Source organism: Neopelma chrysocephalum, unplaced genomic scaffold (assembly GCF_003984885.1).
Source record: "Neopelma chrysocephalum unplaced genomic scaffold, ASM398488v2 Primary Assembly neopelma1_84, whole genome shotgun sequence".
NCBI lineage: Eukaryota > Metazoa > Chordata > Aves > Passeriformes > Pipridae > Neopelma > Neopelma chrysocephalum.
The window spans coordinates 9605624-9626097 of record NW_020897746.1 but is presented as its reverse complement, the minus strand read 5'-3'; the positions used below and the strand labels follow the sequence as shown (position 1 = coordinate 9626097).

At 53.1% G+C, this 20474-nt stretch overlaps 1 protein-coding gene across 2 annotated transcripts; it reads left to right on the top strand.

Annotated features, from left to right (window-relative positions):
* Positions 1-13: 13 nt before the first annotated feature.
* On the top strand, positions 14-20360 carry WIPI1 (WD repeat domain, phosphoinositide interacting 1). 2 transcript variants are annotated; one of them, XR_003535551.1, is made up of 14 exons: positions 14-117; positions 1857-1939; positions 3249-3418; positions 6819-6915; positions 10207-10304; positions 11318-11410; positions 11681-11751; positions 12415-12522; positions 12898-13062; positions 13226-13333; positions 14690-14811; positions 15475-15575; positions 17347-17732; positions 19811-20360. XR_003535551.1 is itself a non-coding variant. In XM_027691335.1 (13 exons), exons 1-13 carry the CDS (start codon positions 56-58, stop codon positions 19856-19858), a joined length of 1326 nt encoding a protein of 441 aa, XP_027547136.1. In that variant the 5' UTR covers positions 14-55; the 3' UTR covers positions 19859-20360. The 2 variants fall into 2 exon arrangements, 1 of the variants encoding a protein (XP_027547136.1); XM_027691335.1 differs by lacking the exon at positions 17347-17732.
* Positions 20361-20474: the final 114 nt, after the last annotated feature.

The following is a 20474-nucleotide window of genomic DNA, read 5'->3' as shown; positions in this document are numbered from 1 at the left end:
GGGGCAGGCGCGGCGGCCGCGGGGGCCGCAGCGGCCGAGGCGCCGCGCCCGCTCCATGGAGGCCGCGGCCGAGGCCCCGCCGGCGCTCAGCTGCTTCTCCTACAACCAGGACTGCACGTAAGCGGGGCGGGAGCCGCGGGGCTGGGCGGGAGGTGGCAGCCGGGCACGGCTGGTGCGGCCCCCCGCGGCCCCGGGTGCCAGCGCCCCCCCTGGAATGGCATTCCCGGCAGGATTGACCCCCAAAACCCCGCTGGGCGAGGCGCTTCATCCCCCCCATCCCGGCCCCACGCGGCTCTCGGTGAAAACCCCCCGGTGCCCCCGGCTCGGTCGCAAGGGAGGAACGAACCCAGAGGGATCGCTGGGTTTTACCCCCCCCGCCCTTCCCGCTCCCCCCCCCCGCAGTTTGGGAAGCGTTTTGGGATGGGCAGAGCAGTGACGTTGTCCCGGGGCTGTGGCCGGGACACTTCGGTTGCCCAGGGCCACCAAAAGCCGGCTCTTGGCGAGCATCCCGTGGCAGGGCGCGGCCCCGGCGCGGAGGGTTTCCCGGGATTTTCCCATCCCCGCACCGTCGCTAACCTGTGGTCCACCTGCTTCAAGTTTAAGAACCGCTTCTCACAGGGACAACGAAGCTCCCGGGGCAGTGAAGCCACACACGGCCCTGGCAGTCCCAGCCCAGGTCCTGGGCAGCGAGATAAGGATCAGAGATAACCGACCTGGCACCTGGAAATATTGTTTCCTTCGCAGCCCTGCTTTGCGTTGGTGTGTCCAAACAAAGGGTGCTTTGAGGGATGCCGAGGTGCTGCTGACGTGAAGCTGCTGGTCACTGCCACCAGCACAAACGCTGTGCATTAGTATTATGGGCTGGATGTTTTGAGACCTGGATGTTGCTGCTTTCTGCATCTGGAACTGAGCAGAGACAGCGCCTCTAACACCCTTAACAGTGAGAGCAAAGCTTCCACAGCCCTGACAAGTCACTGTGTAGGTGGATCAGCCCCTTTTGTGTCCCAAAGGTCCTGTCTGCAGCCTCCCAGGTAGATACAAAACTGTTTGTTCCTCCAGCAGCCCCAGGACCATGGCAGTGGAGGAGTTTGCTGTCTCACAGGGATACCTGCCTTCTGTAGGCTGCAACAGCCTCAGATGGAGAACTGGGTTCTTGGGTTTGTTACTTTGTATGATTTAAGTTGAGAGGGGGAACTGAAGTTGTGCCTTCACGGACCAACCACTGTGCCAGGAATGACCCACTTCCCCTGTGTCAGGGTCTAACCCCAGCCAGCTCCTCGCTCCCAGTGAGGTGGAGAGAGACACAAAAGGGTAAAAGTGAGAAAACTTTACGGGCTGAGATAAAGCTAGTTTAAAGCAAAACCCACACACAAGCAAAGCAAACCAAGGAATTCATTCCATGGCAGGCAGGTTCTCAGCCATCCCCAGGTCAGCAGGGCTCCATCATGGATAACAGGGAAGGCAAATGCCATCACTCCAAACTTTCTCCTTTCCTCCCTTTTCCCCCCACCTTTATACACTGAGCATGACCCCATATGATCTGGGATATCCCTGGGGTCAGTTGGGGTCAGCTGTCCTGGCTGTGTCCCCTCCCAGCTCCTTGTGCCCCCCCAACCTCCTCATTGGTGGGGTGAGGAGCAGAAAAGGCCTTGACTCTGTGCAAGCACAGCTCAGCAACAATGAAAACATCCCCCTGTTATCAACACTGTGCTCAGCACAAGCCAAAAACACAGCCCCACACAAACTAATATGGAAAAAAAGACTGTATTCCAGTCAAAACCAGCACACCATCCCTGCAGGGACTCCTCCTGTCACCTTAAGATCTGAACTAGCAGGTTTTTGCTTTGTCTTTGCAGCTCCCTGGCAATTGGAACCACAACTGGATACAGACTTTTCTCCTTAAGTTCTGTGGAACAACTGGACCAGGTCCATGAAAGCAGTAAGTGTCCTGTTTCACTGTGGAGGAGTATTGACCAGCAGCACTTTAAACTTGTGGGAGTCTTCACCACTGCTAGAATCCAGCTTCTTTTCCACTGCTGTCAGTCTGGCAGCAGCACTTTGTCCTGAAAACCAGCATGCAGAGGTAGCTTCCCACTAGCATGTTTGAGATACATGGACAGGAGGCCACAGGCTCCCAGCACAGCTGCTGGACAACTCACAGGCTTTTAATCCAGTGTGGTATTTACAAGCAAGATGTTTTTAACAGGTTTCCCGTGTAAGAAGGTCACTCACAGCAGGCCTGCAGTTATTAGCTGTGCTCAGAGCAGCATGCAGTGCACTTAACAGCCCCAAACGAGTCTGGCCTTGTGGAGCACGGGCTCCAGTCTGGTTCAGGCCAGAAGTGTTTCAGCTGAGATGCTCTAAAGATAACACTCCCCAACTGGGATAGGCTCATCTCTCTCCACTGGCTATAGAAGGAGCCTCAGCAACCAGACAGAGCTGCATCATCTCAGCAGAGTCCAGGTCCTTTCCTCTCTGCCTCACAGGCTGACTAAGCTGCTGTACAGCAGCAAACTGTAGATTTATGTCAAAAACTATTTAGGAGTTTGGATTGTCCCCAGTCAGGCCAAAGAGAAACATCCCTGCTGGTGTCACACTCAGGGTGATGGGCTGAGGCACAAGCAGTCCCACATCACAGCTGTGGGGCAGCCTTTGGACCTCAACACAGCCCAAACTGAGCATCACTCAGGGCCCCCTGCACTGGACATCACAGTCCTTGAGGATTTGGGGTGCAGGTCCACCAGGACCACTGCAATGGTGCCTTCTCAACACAACAGGAGTTATCCCAAACAGCCTCTGCAAGACTCACCAAGCCACTGTTTGCTCCCCTAAGGAGACTGGGAGAAACCAGACACCACCCAGAATAAACAGGGAGCCACACACAGCTCATTCCTTACCTCAGCAGCCATGGTCTGCACACTCCCTCCAGGAAAATCCCTGACCAGAGTGAGTGAACTCCTCCTTTTATATCCCATTCCCAAGGATTAAGTGCAGCTGGAGGGCCCAAGGTAGCTTCAGCTGGAGAGGCACAACACCACTGTCTTAATTTTAACCTTCAGGGGAATGTTCATTAACCCCCTCCTGCTCTGACCTAATTGCTTTGTGCCAGGTATGAGACACTTATCACAAAAGCGGGTGTTGAACACCTTAGCACTGAGCCTTCCAAGCCCAGTCCCTCTTTTTTTTCTGCCCTCAAACCAACCACCAGCCAAGCTAAAGGCCCTGCTGTGCTTTCCTTGTGTGCCCAGATGAAATCCCAGATGTTTACATCGTGGAGCGTCTGTTCTCCAGCAGCCTTGTGGTTGTGGTCAGTCATGCCAAGCCACAGCAAATGAATGTCTACCACTTCAAGAAAGGGACAGAGATCTGCAACTACAGCTATTCCAGTAACATCCTGTCCATCCGGCTGAACCGTCAGGTGAGAGGCACTTGGGGGGGAAGGGGGTTATCCAGAGTTATCCCACTCTGGCTCTTTGCTGGTGCTGCCCTTTCCATCTGGGACCAGCCTGGGAGGTTTGCAGGGACACTGTCAGTGGCACTGGAGGGGTGGGTGCCTGTCCTCTCCTTCCAGCTCCACTCCAGACTCAGTGGCAGGAGCAGGAGCTGTGCATATCACCTGCCACGACTCTTTCCTTCAGTCAAATGAAGCCAAGCCCTTGTTTTCATAGGAGTGACACAAAGGCTTTTTTGTCATCTGCCTTCTTGCCTATTCAGGACGCAGCTCTGCCAAAAAAACACCTTTTCATCTCCCCTCCCTCCCATGGATTCCACATCCTGACTCCAGGCCCACCTCTTCCATCTTGGTTGCAAATAAGACCTTCAAAGTTGGTGACAAAACCCAGGAGTAACTTGAACTCTGTGGATGAGGCAAAAGGCTGCTTCTCAGTACTGCAAGCAGCCTTGTTGTGTTTTTAAGGGTATAAAAACCATCCAGGCCACTTAGAAGAAGGCTTTTAGGGTGTTATTCTGTGAATTGACACAGCCTCATGCAGCCCTGAGCCCTTTTGGAGGTTTTTAAGTCATCTTTTCTTTTTGTCCATAATTATTTTCCAAGTATATGCCCTAAGAGGCAGAGGACATTTTACAATGAAGAAATAAGCAGTCTGGGTAATTGTATATAATCAGCTCTCCTCAGTTAGCAACAGTGAGACCTGCAGTAAGACTCTCTGGGTTGAGCTTCCAGTAAAGCTGCCTTTGACCAAGAGTTCCTGTACTACAATTAAATCTGTCCTAAATTGATTTTTTTCACTTAAACTTACAATGGAACTGGCAAAAGAAGGACTTCCTTTGAATTGCAGATAGCTGTATGTGTATAAAAATAAACTGGGAGGTTCTGCTTAGCAGCTCTAGGAGATTAGTGTGAATAAAATAAGTTCAGGCTATTCCCCATGTGCTGCTCTGGAGTTTGCCTGAAGGTGATGCACAGTCCCAGCCTTGCATTCACATTCTCTGGCTGCATGATGAGCTTGGGTTCAAATCCTGGGCTGAGCTCATCCTCTGGCTGTAACACAGACACACCTGGAGAGATCTGAAGATGCTACAGATGCTTAGAAACATAGAATATGAGAGTCATTTAGGTTGGAAAAGACCAGTAAAGGCATGAAGTCCAACCACTCCCCCACGTCCCCAAGCGCCACATCCACGTCTCTTAAATCCCTGCAGGGATGGGGACTCCACCACTGCCCTGGGCAGCCTGTTCCAATGCTTAATAACCCTTTCCATGAAGAAATTTTTCCCAAAATCCAATGTAAACATTCCCTGGTGCAATTTGGGTAGATTGAAGAGAAGTCACTGTTTCAATCTACATTCAAGATTTAAACTGGTGGCTCTCAGGTTCACCGTGTGCTGTGACACCTGAACCCTTGCCTGGGCTTCTGTGGGAAACCTGTACTCCATTGGAAGTCCACAGAAGGACAGATCCCATACCAAGCATTAACACAGGAAAATAAGCAAATAAACCAGGAACAGGTCTCAAACAAACAGTGCATATTTCAATTTGATTTCTCTGTGAAAAAGTCCTTGTTGTGCAAACAAGCAAGTCCCTCCGTTGTTGTTGATCCACGGGAATTCTTTGTTCCAAGCTCCATGATAACTGAAGTGTGTTAAGGTGTGATTTGTCTCAAGGTGGGGAGCAATCTGTGCTGTGAAACCAGTGAGAAGCTGCTGGAACCTCCCTGAGGTTTCATTCACTGCTGAAACCCTGCGGAGCTCTTTGGAGAGGTTTGAGGTGTTTTTCTGTCTGTGTCCAGACCCATTTCAGCCCTGAAAACACAGCCCAGTTATCCAACCTGATCTGTGTCAAACTAAGAAAAATCTGGAGGGATTTCTGTACAATTAGCAGTTCCTCAACCCTGGGGAGCAATCACAGCACCAGCACCTCCTCTGAGGCTCCATCTGTGTCCACAGAGAGGATAAATCCCATCCCACTGACCTTAGCATGGAGGGCAGGAGAGCAGCAGCCCTCTCCAGCTCCTGGTGAGCTTGTCCAGAGCTCCTTTGCCTCTTCACCTCCCAAACCCATCACTTTCCTGGATTTTGTCCCTGTGGGTGCCAACATCTCTGGCTGCTGCGTTGCCATCATCTGAAAACCTCCCTTCACCTGGACATCAATAGCAGCCCGTTCTGGGAAAGCACATGGTGGCTTTGCTGAAATCAGCTGTATAAATATTACACTTCTTGCAAGTTGATGGCTGTTACTGGAGAAAAGGCAAAGTCTTCCTGGAAATGCAAAATGGCTCTGACACAGCCCCAGATGCTGTGGTTAGCAGGAATAGAAGTGGGAAAGAGTTTGATCTGAGAGTAATGGTGGAGCAAGGCAAAGATTTTCTAATGTGGGTGTTTCAAGTTAGTGACTAAGCTCCACATTTAGATACTAAATAAGTGGCCTCATTTCTAAAGAGGTGGAGGCTTCCTGTACATGGATTTGGGTGCTCCAGCTTGAGGAGCCTGGATGGAGTCTGGCCCTTGGTGTTTATTGGGAGGTTTTCAGTGTTTCTGGACACTTGGCACTAACAGAGGTGAAGCTGTGCACTTGCTGGACATGGGAGGCACAACCCTTCAGCCAGACCCAAAGCCTTGGTCCCAAAAAAAGCCTCAGTGCAAAACCTCTCCGTGGTAAAACAGAGAGATCTGGACCAAGATCTGAGACCGAGACACAAAAGCCGAGTGGCCGTGGAGATGGTGGCCCAGTGCTGAGGTCACTGCATCAGGCTTCCCTCCTCTTCTGCCTTTCCTCCCCTTGGCTGATTCCAAATGGGAAAGGACCATCAATGCACTGAGCAGATGCATCAGGTTTAGCAGCAGTGGGAGGCCCAGCACCTACATGTTTGCTCCCAAATCAAGAAAAAGTCAGGGCAAAAGGCCTGTGCTCCCATCTGGAGCACACTGACAAGCAGGACTGCAGCCTCTCTGCTGCCAGGTCTTTATGATCAAAATGTAATTTGCTCTGAAAAGAACTGCCAAGAAAATTTGGGGTAGGGATAGATGGCAGTGGTGGGGTGTAACCCTGATGTGTCTTCCTGTTTCTGGGGAAGATCAGCTCTTAGAGGAGCAGAGAAGTCGTCATGAATGTTTTACCTGCTTTCTAAAGCAAGATCAGGTGCAAAAACTCTCGAAAACAATCATACAAACCCAAATGTTGTCCAGTGAGAGGGGATGGAAAAGCAGAAATCCCAGGTTTGTTACATTTTGGTGTGTGAGAAATTCCTGTGGAGTTTTTCTGACACCAAAGATTTGGGTTAGTGCACTGTGGGAGCAGCAGGCAGAGGCACCATGCCCGTGCTGGTGAGATTCTGTGCATGTCCCTTGTGTCCTTGCAGAGGCTGGTTGTTTGCCTGGAAGAGTCAATTTACATCCATAACATTAAGGACATGAAGCTTTTGAAGACTATTCTGGATACACCTCCAAACACAACAGGTAAGTGTGGAAGAACTGTGTGAAAGGGAGCTTTGTAGAGCCACAACACTCAGGTTAGAATTTAAACCAGGCTGTGGCTTGTGTATCCTAATTCAGTCCTGGGGAGCCAGAAATGGAGGGAGGGAATCCATGGGCTTGGGAGAGCAGAAACCTGGCTCTGTCCTGAGCAAAACCTGGCTCTGTCCTGAGCAAAACCCGACTCTGTCCTGAGCAAAACCTGGCTCTGTCTGGAGCAAAGCCTGGCTCTGTCTGGAGCAAAACCTGGCTCTGGAGCAAAACCCAGCTCTGTCTTGAGCAAAACCTGGCTCTGTCCTGAGCAGAAGCATCAAAGGGGAGCAGGGGTGGGCAGCAGGGTTTGACTTCCCCTTGGGGTCAGCTCCCAGAGCCATCAGTGCTGTGAAGATCACCCGGGGCAGAACCCACAGCACTAATTCCCTGCCGGGGAGTTCCCAGGAGCCCTGGGCTGCCACCTGATATTATTCCACGGACGCAGCAAACCCGAGGGACAGGGCAGGTGGCCTCAGGACAGATCCTCTCTGTGCTGCCCAGGGTGAATCCGGCTTTCCTGCTGATGGGAGAGGAGCTATTTTTAGCTGTGCAGAGGGAGCCTTGGCCGGGTGCCCATGGCAGTGCTGCCATGTGTGGCTGTGACATCCCGGCCCGTCGCAGCTGCAGCATCATTTCATGGGCTGTTGGTTGGGAAGTTGCTGACGTGCTCACGCTTGGCTTCTGGGCTTTCAAGGGATGCTCTCCCAGCAGCTCTCCTGACCTACTTCAGGTCTCAACAGATGGCCTCTCCATGAGGATTAAACATACTAAACGCTACAAATATAATTAAAGTTTAAAACCTTCCTGAGAAGGCCCGGCAGCGGCAGGGTGGGCAGGGATACCCGGGCCTGGAGCTGCTCTGCAGTGGGGCTGGAGGACTAGGTCATGGTTTAAGAGCAGCAGCAATCAGCTGGGGCAGGACTGGGCTGCTGAGAATCACAGGCTTCATATGAGCTTAGTGCTTTAAAGCTTTTTTACTGCAGCAGCTGTCACTGAAATGAGCTGAGTGACCAGCGTGGTGCCACGCCTGCTTCTGTTGTCCCTGGCCCATATACTTTGGTCCCAACTCTGACCCCAGGGATGGTGTGTCCAGGAGGTCAAGGCAGTCCACTGCTCTTTGTACAACCCTTTTTGGAGTGGGGGTCTGTGCCAGAGGGATGTAGGAGCACAATAAAACCACCACCCCTAAAGTGTGTGCCCTGGGCACAGTAACACCAGCACAGGGAGGACCAGGGTTTGCTGCAGCACACCAGCCAGTCCCTGACAGATCTCTGGCTGTTCCTGGCCAGCACCTGGCTCCCAGTCCAGCCTTCTCCATGCAGGAGAGGAAAACGCCCACGGTGGCCAAGTCTGTTGTTTTTCATGTGGTTCATCTCAGGGGCAGGATTTGCACCGAGGAGGTCACAGGGCTGGTGGTGACATGTGTGCCATCTCGGGAATGACTGCAGATTTGGAAACCACCTCATGTGGCTCCCCCCAAGCCCCAGATGTGCCTGGACCTGCTGGCCTGGGGGCAAGGCCAGGCTTCCCAGGCACAGTAGCATTTTTTCCATGCTGCTTGAGGAAGCCACCTGTGATGTGGCACTCCCAGAGGTGCCATCCTGAGCAGTGCCTGCCTGCCCTCCTCCCTCCTGAGCCCACCGCTGCAGGCACCAGCCCTCCTCATGGTGCTGCCAGAGAGGAGAGGAGAGGAGCACCTTCAAAGGCTGCCCGTGGCCCTGGTGATCCTTGTTCTTTGTGTGTCCCTGAGGTCAGCCCAGTACACTCACATCTGTGTTTTCCCCTGGCCTGGTTTCCCGCCCGCCTCTCCGGGCCAGGCGGGAGCAGAGGGAGCGGGTGACTCACACCAGCCGCTCAGAGCTCGCTTTGTTCCGCTCCAGCCTTCCCTAAATCCTCCTCTGAGAGAAAGGGCTGCGCTGATCCCCCCCCCCCCCGTGCTACCTGAGCTGGGGGAACACCATCCGGAAAAGACAGGATGCTCCTCACGAGCAAAGTCTCTGGGCTGTCTTTGCCTTCCTCCCATCCCTCCCTCTTTAATTGCCTTTTAATTGCCTGCACTTCGCAGGCTCTTCGTGCCTCTCCCCGGTGCGCCATCCCTGGCACGGCGCACACGCCTCTGGATTGACGGCGAGTGGATCCCTGGGGCCCCTGGCTGATCCTGCAGCTCCTGGCTGCGCCGCGGCCTCTTTGTTTAGTTATAAACAATGACCTAAAGCGAGAGCTCCAGCCGATCCTTCCCCGCGGCTGGGCCGGGGCCAGGGCCGTGTCCTGACCCGGGGGGTTGCACGGCAGGACAGTCCGTGTACGTGCAGCGTGTGGGTGTCCTGTTTGGGGCCGTGGCAGCACCCCCGGTGCCTTTAACCCCGCGGCTTCCTCCGCACGTGGGACGAGGTGGGACCCCCGGCGCGGGTCAGGAAGCTCAGGTCGTGCCGAAGCCTCGAGTCGGGTTTGGGAGGACAGTGAGTGCGCGGATGTGGCGCAGGAAGCGAGTGAGACACGTTCCGTATGTGACGGGATTCACCAGGATGGATCCTGGGCCAGCAGCAGAAACGAGAGGCAGGAAGGGATGCTCTTTTCCGAGGTCACCTGGGGGACAAGCGGGTGGATGTACCCACACACGTATCCATCCATCCCTGTCTCATCCTGTAGTTCCTGCTCCCTTTCAAAGGGGCGTTTGGGAACCTTTATGCTCGCGTTGGCACAAAACCAGATGGCTCTTATGGGGAAGAATTCTCCCCGCGCTTGAAATTTAGCTACGTTCGAGTTCCTTGTCAGCCGGAAACTCCCTGCACAGCTGGGGCACTTCCTTTGTCTTCCTCAGCTTCCCTTTTCCATTCAGAGCAGAAGGAAGCGGCGCTGCCTTGCCCTGCCAGCCTTCACATGCCAGGCTGCGTGTCGGGGCTGCATCCGCGCCGTGCTGCTCCTCTGAGCTTCCAACACGGCACCCACGCCCTGTGCACATCTTCCTGCCCTCTCCAAGGAGATGCTGGGGGACAGGACCTGGGCTCCTGAGCAGTGTCTGGCAGGAGGGTGGCAGGGCCCAGGCAGCCGTTCTGTCCCGTGCCACCAGGTGTCCCCACGGCCGAGGCATTTCCAGCTCTCCACACCCGGTGCCGGACGGGACAGGACGGGACGGTCCCAAAACGAGACGGAGCCTGAGCCCCCTGCCGTGCCCATGGCCGTGGATGTGCGTTCCTCCTCCCCCAGCGCGCAGCCTGAGCCGTGTCCCTCTCTCCCTGCCAGGTCTGTGCGCTCTCTCGATCAACCACGCCAACTCCTACTTGGCTTATCCCGGCAGCGCGACCAGCGGAGAGATCGCGCTTTACGACGGAAATACTTTGGTAAGTGCGAAGCCCGGCCTTTGGATACCGACTGAAAACAAACAGAGCCACAGCAAAGCCAACGGGGCCCTTGGGAAGGATGAATAAATACGCTCCACCGAGCGAGGCTGCAAGGGAATTGCCTGGGAGGCGCATTCCCCATCCCCCGTGCTCGGAGCTGACAGCATCTGAGATCAGGGCATCTCCCAGTACAGATATTCAGGAAAACATGACCCACTGCCCTGCAGCCCCAGGGCCGCTGCCAGGCTGGCACTGGGGTTCCTGTAGGAGCGTCAGCAGCGTATCCCATGGGAGTGATGTTACCAGCGTGGCTCAGGAAGCGTTGGAGCTGCTCCAGGCACAGCATAGAACCTGGAGCAGCGGCTCTGCCACAAGCTGGAAGGGATGCTGGACCCAAAGTCACAGAGAGGGCAAAGTGTCCAAAGTCCCCTCAGGAAATCTGTCCCTGGCTGGATGCAAGGTCATGATTATGTGCTGTTTATGCCATGGCTTTGGGTTACATAAGGCTGTGGCTCCGTACGTGCAACGGGAGCCGAGGATCTGCAGCAGGGGAGGAGCAGAGCACAGGGGGAAAACACTGTCTCTGCTGCTGCTGAGAGAGGTGCAGAGAGGGCCGGGGCTCCTGCAGGCACCAGGGAGGTGTCACTGCAGCAGGATTTGCTGTGCAGCACGGTGAGATGCAGGGAGGCCAGCTCTGATCCTCACAAACACGTGCCAGGCTTCCAAGAGGGCGCAGTTGTGATCCCGAAACCTGGAGAGGCGGGGAGCTGAGGTTCTCTGCCCCTCAGGTGAGCTGTCTGTAATCACAGTGGCCACAGTAGGTGGGGAGTGAGCTCAAGGCAGGGCAGAGATAAACTGCTGAGGATGTGGAAGAGATACCATCAGCACAATAAAATCCCATGAATCCATATCAGCAGGCCTGGATAGGGTGCGAGGCAGGGAACGCCCTGCCCTCACACACAGTCCAAGGAGCAACGTGTCCCTTTGCACTCACTTTACCTTCTGCCCTACAGAAAACAGCCTGCACCATCCCTGCCCACGACGGGCCTCTGGCTGCTCTCACCTTCAACTCCACCGGCTCCAAGTTGGCAAGTGCTTCTGAAAAAGTGAGTGAGTGTGGCTGCAAGCACCCTCCCTCTGCCCAGGGCTGGCAGGGGGTCCCAGCCAGCTCTGGTGTATCAGGACCTTTGAGCTTAAACACCGCCAAGAGAGAAGGGGCACTGAGGGATACACTGCCAGCGTGTTGGGATCAGATTGAGCCCAGCTGGCAAACAGGAGGAGCCTTTGCACGTCCTGAGTTTCCTGGGTGTGTCAGGGAATGGGCTCTCGCTCCTTGGCCTGCTCCTGCATGATATTTCCCTTTGCATTTTTTGCAGGGCACAGTCATTCGTGTATTTTCCATTCCTGGGGGGCAAAAGCTCTATGAATTCCGGCGGGGGATGAAAAGGTCAGTTCATTCTTCTGTGGGTGACGAGCACACAGAGGGCTCCCGGAGCCCAAACGTAAACAGAGGGGCAGGACAACGTCAGATCCTGGTGCCTTTGGCATCTTTTGCAGAAGGAAAACAAGAGCAAACGTATCAGCTCGAAATGTCACTGTGCCAGGCAGCCTCAGGCCAGCTCAGTGATTCCCTGTGTGTCACAGAGCAGGGCATGGCAGGGAACAGAGGTGGATTCGCTCCATTTACTCTGGCTTTTTGTTTCTCACTTGAAATTATGAAATCCCCAAAATTATCAGACACCCCGTCCCTGCTCGACCTGGGCAGGGGATGCTGTACGTATCCCACTATCCAGCACTTTGGATGTCCTCCCTGACCTTTGCAGGACCAGAAGGTTTAATGAGGCCAGCACAGATGTTCCCTCCACAGGCAGCTCTGTGAGCAAGGACATTTCCACCTCTCTGGCTGTTTGTCACTCGCTCGAGGCAACCCCCAGCTCTGCTGAGCAAAGGGATTAGGGAACTGCTGGTCACTGAGCCCACGGGCTCAGCAGCAGCTGGCCAGGGTGGATGGGTCTCCTTCCTCCCCATCCTCTTCCCTGTGACCCAAACCCAACAGTTCCCTTGAGCAACGTGCCACGGAGTGACCAGTCCTGTCCTTGCTTGGCTCCAGGTATGTGAACATCAGCTCCCTGGTGTTCAGCATGGATTCCCAGTTCCTCTGTGCTTCCAGCAACACGGAGACCGTGCACATCTTTAAACTGGAGCATCTCACGGACAGGTGAGGGGATTAGCCTGGCTTAACCTGCCTGGCTCTGCTTCAAAGGTCTGCTTCTCCACAGCTGGCCCCCACGTCCTCACCACGTCCTTTCCATGAGCAATACCAGCTGCAAACTCTTTGGCTTTGTGTCCTGAGGGACTCAATCCTTGAAAAGCCACAATCTGCATCCCTGCTGTCAGGCTCTCTGGGCCTGCTCTGGCTTTATCAGCTTCCACTGTCCCTCCTTCCTGTGTATCCAGCCAGTCTGGTGCACAACGTGCAGGTGCCCCAAATAAACCCTTCACCGGCGTGAGATCAGGATCATGTGCTCTGTTCCTGATGCTTTGTCACGCTGACTGTGGTGACCCCACTGATGCTGCTCTGTGACCCCCTCAGCCGGCCAGAGGAGCCTCCCACCTGGAGTGGTTACATGGGGAAGATGTTCCAGGCTGCCACCAACTACCTCCCTGCTCAGGTGTCGGGCATGATGAGCCAGGACAGAGCCTTTGCCACTGTCCGCCTGAACATCTCCGGGCAGAGGAACATCTGTGCCCTCTCCACGTACGTACTGACCCTGCACCCCCGTGCCAGGCACAGCCATCTCTGCCAAACACCACCACCCTGGCCCCTTATCTCGCCCCTGTGCCTGCAGGGCACACGGTGTGGGTGCTGCTGTGTCCGTGTGTGAGGTTTTTTGGGGGGCTCACGATGATTTTCTCACCAGGATTCAGAAGCTGCCTCGGCTGTTGGTGACTACGTCAGATGGACATCTCTATATCTACAACCTGGACCCGCAGGATGGAGGGGAGTGTGTCTTAATTAAGAACCACAGGTATCTGTTCCTCCAGTCACACCTCATGCAGAGGCTGATCTTTTACAAAGTGAAGGGAAATCTCACCTGACAGCACAAAATGGAGCTGTAGGAGCAAGAACGTTAGAACTGACTTTGTGATTTGAGTGCTTGATCTGACAGATGTGGGTGGGAACCATATCAGCAGGCAAGGACAAGGGGCTTCTTGCAGAAGAAACCAGAGACATCTCAGATTCCGTGGCAGCTGTGGGACATGTCAAATCCCATGGCAGCTGTGGGATATCTCAGTCTAGACAGCAGAAGTGGGCAGGCTGTGCCTCAGGAGATGCCTCGCAAAGAGCACTGACCATCATGGTGGCAGGAGAGCAGAGTATCTTCTCCAGGTGTGAGTGGGAGCTGGAAGGCTGATTTTGGGGGTAGGATGATCTGGAGTGACACTGGGAACTTCTCCAGTGCCAAAGCAGAAGGAATTCCTTCACGGAAAGGGTGGTCGGGCATTGGAAGGGGCTGCCCAGGGAGGTGGTGGAGTCTCCATCGCTGGAGGTGTTCAAGGAACGACTCAGTGCTCTGGTTTAGTTGACAAGGTGGAGATCAGGACTCAATGAACTTGGAGGTCTTTTCCAACCCCAGTGATTTCAGTGATTCTGTGAAAGCAGAGCCCGTTCAGTTCGTATGCAAATTCCACGGAGCACGTAACCCCCCCCCCCGCACACATCTGGGCTCCTTGGCTCCAGATGTGAAGCCTGTGGGGTGGGGTGCGATGCAACATGTGCTCTGAGCCGGGAGGTGGCTGCCAGCCAGGGAAATGCCAGCAGCTTTTTGAAAAGCCACAAAACAAAAGCACTTCAAAGCTGCGCTGTCCAGCGCGCGCCGGCCGCCCGCCTGCCCCCAGCTTTGTCATGTGGGCTCCTCTGAGCATCAGAGGACTGAAAAGGGCCCTTGGGTCATGAGTTACATTACATCATACGATATCTCTGCTCAAACTCCGTCCTAAACTAGCCAGGGCTGCTTTTCCCATCTAGTCCTCTCCTGTTGGAAGCCCTTCGGAGCCCCCCCTGTGATTAGAAACACTGTTTGCCTTTGTAACCTAAAGCTCTTGTGGTCAATCTGTTCCCTTCTGTTCCCGTGCCAGCATTGTCCTCCAGCCGAAGTGGTGCTTTCCCTATCTCCTGCTTCCCCTCTGCTTTCCTTGTGGAGCACAATGCTCCCCTGTCTACAGCACTGCTGGGGCTGCAGGCAGGGCATGGATGCGGTGGTGTGGATGGGTGATGCTCCTCAAGGAGATGTGGATGCATTGGCTTGTCTTATCTGGAGCTGGGGAGGAACAGCTGGGATCAGAACTAATTCTTCTTCCCTCTCTTGCTCCTGTACAATTAGTCTGCTTGGCTCAGGAAAGATGGAAGAGAACAAAGAAAACGACCTTCAGCCTCCAGTACCTCAATCTTATGCAGCAACTGTAGCCAGACCAAGTACAGTGCCTTCAACTTCGACCATGCCAGGTAAGCACATCTTGGGCAGAAGCCACAAGGCCACCTGGGGCAAAGTGGGAAGTGTGCAAGATTCCAAGGGTTCAACCAAAATCACCTCTTGGGCAGCAGGACTTTGAAGCTCACCTGGTTCATCCCCTGTGACAAAAACGGGCCGGGCGTTTTCTGCTCTGCTTCCTGGGAGCCTGTGCCAGCACTGCTTCTCCTGGTGCAGAGCTGTGCCACAGATGGGCCCAAGGCAGAGCAGGAACCACACCTGAGCTCCAGTTTGTGAGACAGCAGCTGCTGCCAGGTGGTTTCCAGGAGTTGAACCCCTGGGCGTAGAAGTCAGGTCTCGCTATTTTTGTGGCGACGTCGCTACAGATTCTCCGAACCTGTTATACCTTACCCACAAAGCCAGCACCAAACTGCTGCAGGGAAACACTGGGTGACTGTCTTATATTCCCTAGTCTAAAGTCCACATAACAGAACTCTGAAATTGGTGCTCACATTGGTGGCAGGAGGAGGAAAGCTGCCATTAGTCCATCCCTAATCCACAGTGTCGGCGGAGGTACCTTCCTCTCCTTTGGTCCCCCAGAGCTCTGTGCTAAAGAGGTGATGACACGGTGTCTGCTGTTTGTTTCCATCCTCCTTCCATCCATTCACCCACAACATTCTGTGGTTTTCCTTGGACAGGCTACTCGGAGGACGGCGGGGCCCTGCGAGGAGAGGTGATCCCAGAGCACGAGTTTGCGACGGGACCGGTCTGTCTGGACGATGAGAATGAGTTCCCTCCTGTGAGCATTCGGGACCCCTAGAGCTGCAGCTCAGCCCTCATGCTAAGAAGGAAGTAGTAACCTCTTACAGAAGAGATCCCACTGCCCCCTCCTTGTCCCAGCTCGCTGTGAAGCCTAAAATAACTAAATTAGTTGTAGGGACAGTGCCAGGAAAGTGACACCCCCACTGAGTGGCATCTGGGGATGGGGCAAAGATGATCAAACCTACTAATTAGAGATGGATCTGAACAAACTTGCTATGTCCAGATCCAGACCTAGCCTTTGTGCCTTAAGCAGATTTCTAGTATTCCCAGGACTAGTTTTAACTGGAACAATACCATCATTTAGAAATAAAAACTTAATACTCCCTGTTGCATTTACAGTCAGTTGTATTAGTTTATGGAATGCAACTGGAACATACCTGAACCTCACCAGTCTCTTCATTTCCAAGCTAACTGAGAAGGAAACTCCTTTTCCAAGTACAAAGATGAAAGGAATAACAGAGTTTGAAACCATTTTATGATTTTTATATGGCACTTTCTCAGTTACCACTGGAAGGAGATACTGGATTTTTAAATCTAACTCAAGCCTGGCAGTGTCTTTCTGGCTTCTTTTTCCTATTCCACACTTATTTATTGTGTTAAGTATCTAACCCCTAACTGGACAGATGTTGGCCTGTGCTGTGATCTGGTTGTAATCAGTGGTGTCTTCATAACAGTAATGCATTAATACAGCAGAATATTGTAATGGATTTCAGGTTGCAGCCTTGGCAGGCTCTGAAATCCCGTACTTGGTTTTTAAATATCCTGCTGTTGGAGTTTTGCCTGAAAAGGAGGAAGTAAAAATTTTATCCCAGGATTTGTTCCATGTGCTGAGCTGACCTCTGTAAGGCACGTTCCTGTTAACTGATGCAAAGTGTTATTTAGATAAAAGGTGACTGGCTCATAACTCCCTTTGAACCAACACCACCTAAAGCCAGCTCCAGTCACATAACCTTCAGACTCCTTCTCTTTCATTACCTCTAACTTAATCTGCTGCAAACTGGGAGCAGGAGTTTCCTAGTTGTCCCACACCATTAGCCAAGAAGGAAATTTAAAATGTCTCCCTCTGGTCAAATCGTGTGGCCACGGAGAAGCTGGAAGGAGCAGCAGGGCCAGGGTGAAATCCTTTGTTTCCTTCTGCTGAACCTGCTCTTGAACCTGTGGTTCGGGGACGAGCGAATGCCAGCAAGGAGGAATCACAGCAAGCAGGAATCACAGCAAGCAGGAATCACAGCAAGCAGGAATCACGCTGCTCCTGAATGAGCCTCCCTGCTGGGGCTGGGCCGTGCAAAAGCAGCCCCAAACCCCTGCTGCACCACAGCAGGTGCTTCATTAAATGAACTTTGATCTCCCCAAATCCTGTCATTAACCCTGAACATGTGTAATGTTGGGGAGGAGGAGGAGGTGTGGGAGGGAAGGCGCTTTCCAGAAATACTCCCTTGATACGGTGGCTTAAGCGAGTGGACCTTCCAGATAAAGGCCCTGCAAAGGTTTTGGGTTTGCCCCTCGCAGGGTGAGTGCACAAGGAGAGCTGGGCAGGATGTTTTGATGCTCTGAATTTCACTGAACTTGGCTGTTTTCTCAGCACTGAGACATTCGGTCTCGATGACGCGTCCAAGGGGGGTTTCAGGCATCGGTCACCACTCCTGTGTGGAGAAGGAGGGACAGAAAAACCTGACCTTATCCAACAAAAATGTTTTGACAGCATTCTGCTTTGCGGAAACATGGGAAGGGTTTTGTTTGTTTTCCAGCGTGCAACAAAAAGACATTTAAAAACCTCAAAACTTGTGACAAAATGGAATATTCACCCGCAGCCCACGGTATGGCTTTGAACTCAGACATGGTTCTGGAGAAACAGCAGTGCTCAAACCCCACAGTTCCTCTCCATTTTGAAACATCTCGTCTTCCCTTGACCTCAAGCGAGACTTCAGAGGCTCAGCTCTTAAAGAGTGAGGAAAAACAGCTTCAGCCTGACATGAAGTCTGTCAAAAACTGCCTCTTCATTAAATGGAAGGAGGGACAGATCAGAGAAGAGATAAGAAGCCCAAGGAGGACTCATAAAAAGTGGCCTCACAGGAGGGAACGTGGATGTTGCTGCCGATTGTGCCAGGACTGCGGAAGGATCCCGTGGCAAGAGGTTAAACCAGTTCAATGACATCTCCTGCATTGATGGGGTGGATTAAGCACTCCCAAGTCACTGTTGCTGTGAGGCAGGAAGGACTGAGGTGTTTTGGAGGTGGACAGTGGGCTGGAGCCGCGGGTGAGGAGCAGGTGCCACGCGGGATGTGCGGGGAGGAGCCTGCGGAGCCCTCGCCCTGCAGGGGCAGAAGGTTTCACAGGGTGGGAAGAGTCAAACCCAGCTCTGGCTGCAAATGGTTGTGGCAATTACAGCTGTTTTCCTGGTCAGCTGCCCCTGTTCTGTGGGTTTATCAATGAGGGAGGTTTCCAGTGGTGCTGGGAGCTGTTGGTGTGTGTGTTGGGCCAGGCAGGGCATCACTTGACCGGCTCCGTTTTTGGGACCCAGTGTAGTGGCTGCTCCCACCAAGGCATGGTCAGAACAGTTTTGGGGTAGTGCTGTGAGGTTTGGTTGGCAGGTGAGATCCTACAGGATTCTGCAAGCAGCGTGGCCTGTGTGCAGCTGAGGAGTGCAGCCAGGGAATCTTCTTAAATATCCTGGGATTCAGTAGGAAAGGTGATTTCTTCCAGCAGATTGCTCGGTGCTTTTCCAGGCAAACATGATCCATCCTGCATTTGGCTGCAGGGGCCAGAGGTGATGAGAAGGCTTTATCAAAGAGCCATTTCATTAAGCCAGGTGACATTACATACAGCAGTCACCTCTTCAAAGGCAGCTTCCCCTCACTGATACTCTGTCACTCTTAAAAACCATCTCTTTCACATCAATTTTTGGCTACTCCACAATGGTGTGGGCAGTTTGCTGTGCTGCCAAAGGACGCTGCTTGCCTGTACAAAGGAGAAATTCAGGGGGGAGTCTGCAAGGGGGGACAAATCAGTGCCCCAGCATGGGGTCCACCCACCCCTCTGCTGCTCCAAACCACGGAGCTTAATACAAGAAACCAGGTTGCAGATACATCTTTGGCTCCGTGGTTGCCCAAATTCCTCCTCGCTGTTTGCTGGATGGGGTTTCACTCATCCTGTTGCAGGGATATGGACACTGATTACTTTAAGTGATTTTTTTTCTAACAGCTGACTGTTAGCAGAGGAAAGGCCATAGATTTTTCCAGTGAAGCTCTACTTGTAATTATGTTTCATGGGGGATGAATGAGTTTGGCAGGGCCTGAATGGCCTCTTGCTCCTGCCCTGGTAGCTCAGACTGGCATTTTGGGCAGCTGGGGCTTGCAGGACTAAGCCCAGCTTATCAGTACATTATCTGAGGTCGCTGGGGAATCATGCAATCCTGTGTCAACGCCTCAAAACCAAGCAAGTGATAGTCCTGAAACTCCAGGAGAGACAGATCCTGGGAGGTGGAGCTGGGAGGGCCCAGCTGGGGCTTCAGGTCCACATCCCTCACGGACACGTCTGGCAAGGCTGGAGCTGGGAAAGGGGGGATCTGTGCCTGGGCTCATGGTTGGTGCCCACAAGCACCTGCCTGAGGTGCTGCAGCAGCCCCACAGCGCTGCCCAAGCCTCATCCAGGAGCAGGGGCACATCTTACCCCAGGGTTTCCGTGGCACGAGTAGCTGATGGGAACTGGATCAGGGTCCTTGCTGCTGCATGTTCTTCTCTGCTCTTGTTCTACTCTTTCACTCAGAGGCTTTGCTGGTCCTTGGGCTGGGCTTTCCCTCTCCTAATCCTGTCTAACACATGAGTATTTAACTCTGGGATCCATGCAGAGAGACACAGTGATGCCCAGCACACGCCTGTCCCCTCCTGCCACGCCAGAGCTGAGCATTTGGGGAGGACTCAGTGAGGCAAATGGGCTTCACTGCCACAAACGTGGCTGTGCTCAGCCCAATGCCAGCCAGAGGCAAGACACACTTATCACCAAACCAGATGGTTCCCGTTCCCAGGACTGTAAATTTGGGGGGGTGGGGGGTGGAGGAGAGTAAATAAATAAACCTCTCACAAATCTGCCTTTGAATGGAAAGTAAAACACTGCGGGACATCCCTCCCCCTTCTCCTCCCATGTGCGTAAAACCAACTGGAAACACACCCTGTTGCTGGGAAAAGTAAGGCAGCTCTGTTTTGATTTTGGTAGATAATCTTGTGCCGTGGAGGTCAGCCGGGCAAGGCGAAGAGGTCGTGATGAGAAGCAAACATCCCCGGAGGAACAGCTGCTGGGAGCGCTCTGGAAAAGCCAGGAATTTCGAAGAACACATCTGAGAGTCCCCAAGATGAGAACAAAAAAATATATATAAATCTGAGGAGGGCCACACTTTCTCCTACGGTCTGTGTGAGTGAGTACCCGGCCCTGTCATAGCCCCTGTTTTAATTTGTGTTGGGGTGGGGTGTCAATGTACTGTATGCACATCACTCTATTTAACAAACTCTTATGTTAGAACCACAGTGTAAATGCTAATTTAATCAGATTTGTATGTAACCAGAATTTTATATACCCATTTGTCCCTTTTCTAATTTATGCTGTTTTATGTGTATAAATGTACTTATAGGAAGAGATATTAAACTTATGTATTTGTACAGTATATACATACTATTTTAACCCAGGCAAGGTATTTTTGCAGTGATATTAGAGAAGATGCCATTTGCTATGTTTAAAGACAGAATAAAGTCACAGTCTGTCCCTGGCAGCTTCTGCTGTTCTTTGTGGGGCCCTAAAGATGTCAGTCTGCATTAAGTTTTGGGAGTGGGAGAGTGGGTTTGGGAGCTGGGGGGACGACAGCTGCTCCCACAGGACCTGACCC

What these genes read in the sequence shown, in the direction of transcription:
- WIPI1 (XM_027691335.1), top strand. Translation starts at nt 56, where the DNA reads ATGGAGGCCGCGGCCGAGGCCCCGCCGGCGCTCAGCTGCTTCTCCTAC. An exon ending in TCCTACAACCAGGACTGCAC is followed by an intron (nt 118 to 1,856) that starts GTAAGCGGGGCG and finishes TTGTCTTTGCAG; the next exon opens with CTCCCTGGCAATTGGAACCA. An exon ending in TTCCGGCGGGGGATGAAAAG is followed by an intron (nt 11,752 to 12,414) that starts GTCAGTTCATTC and finishes GCTTGGCTCCAG; the next exon opens with GTATGTGAACATCAGCTCCC.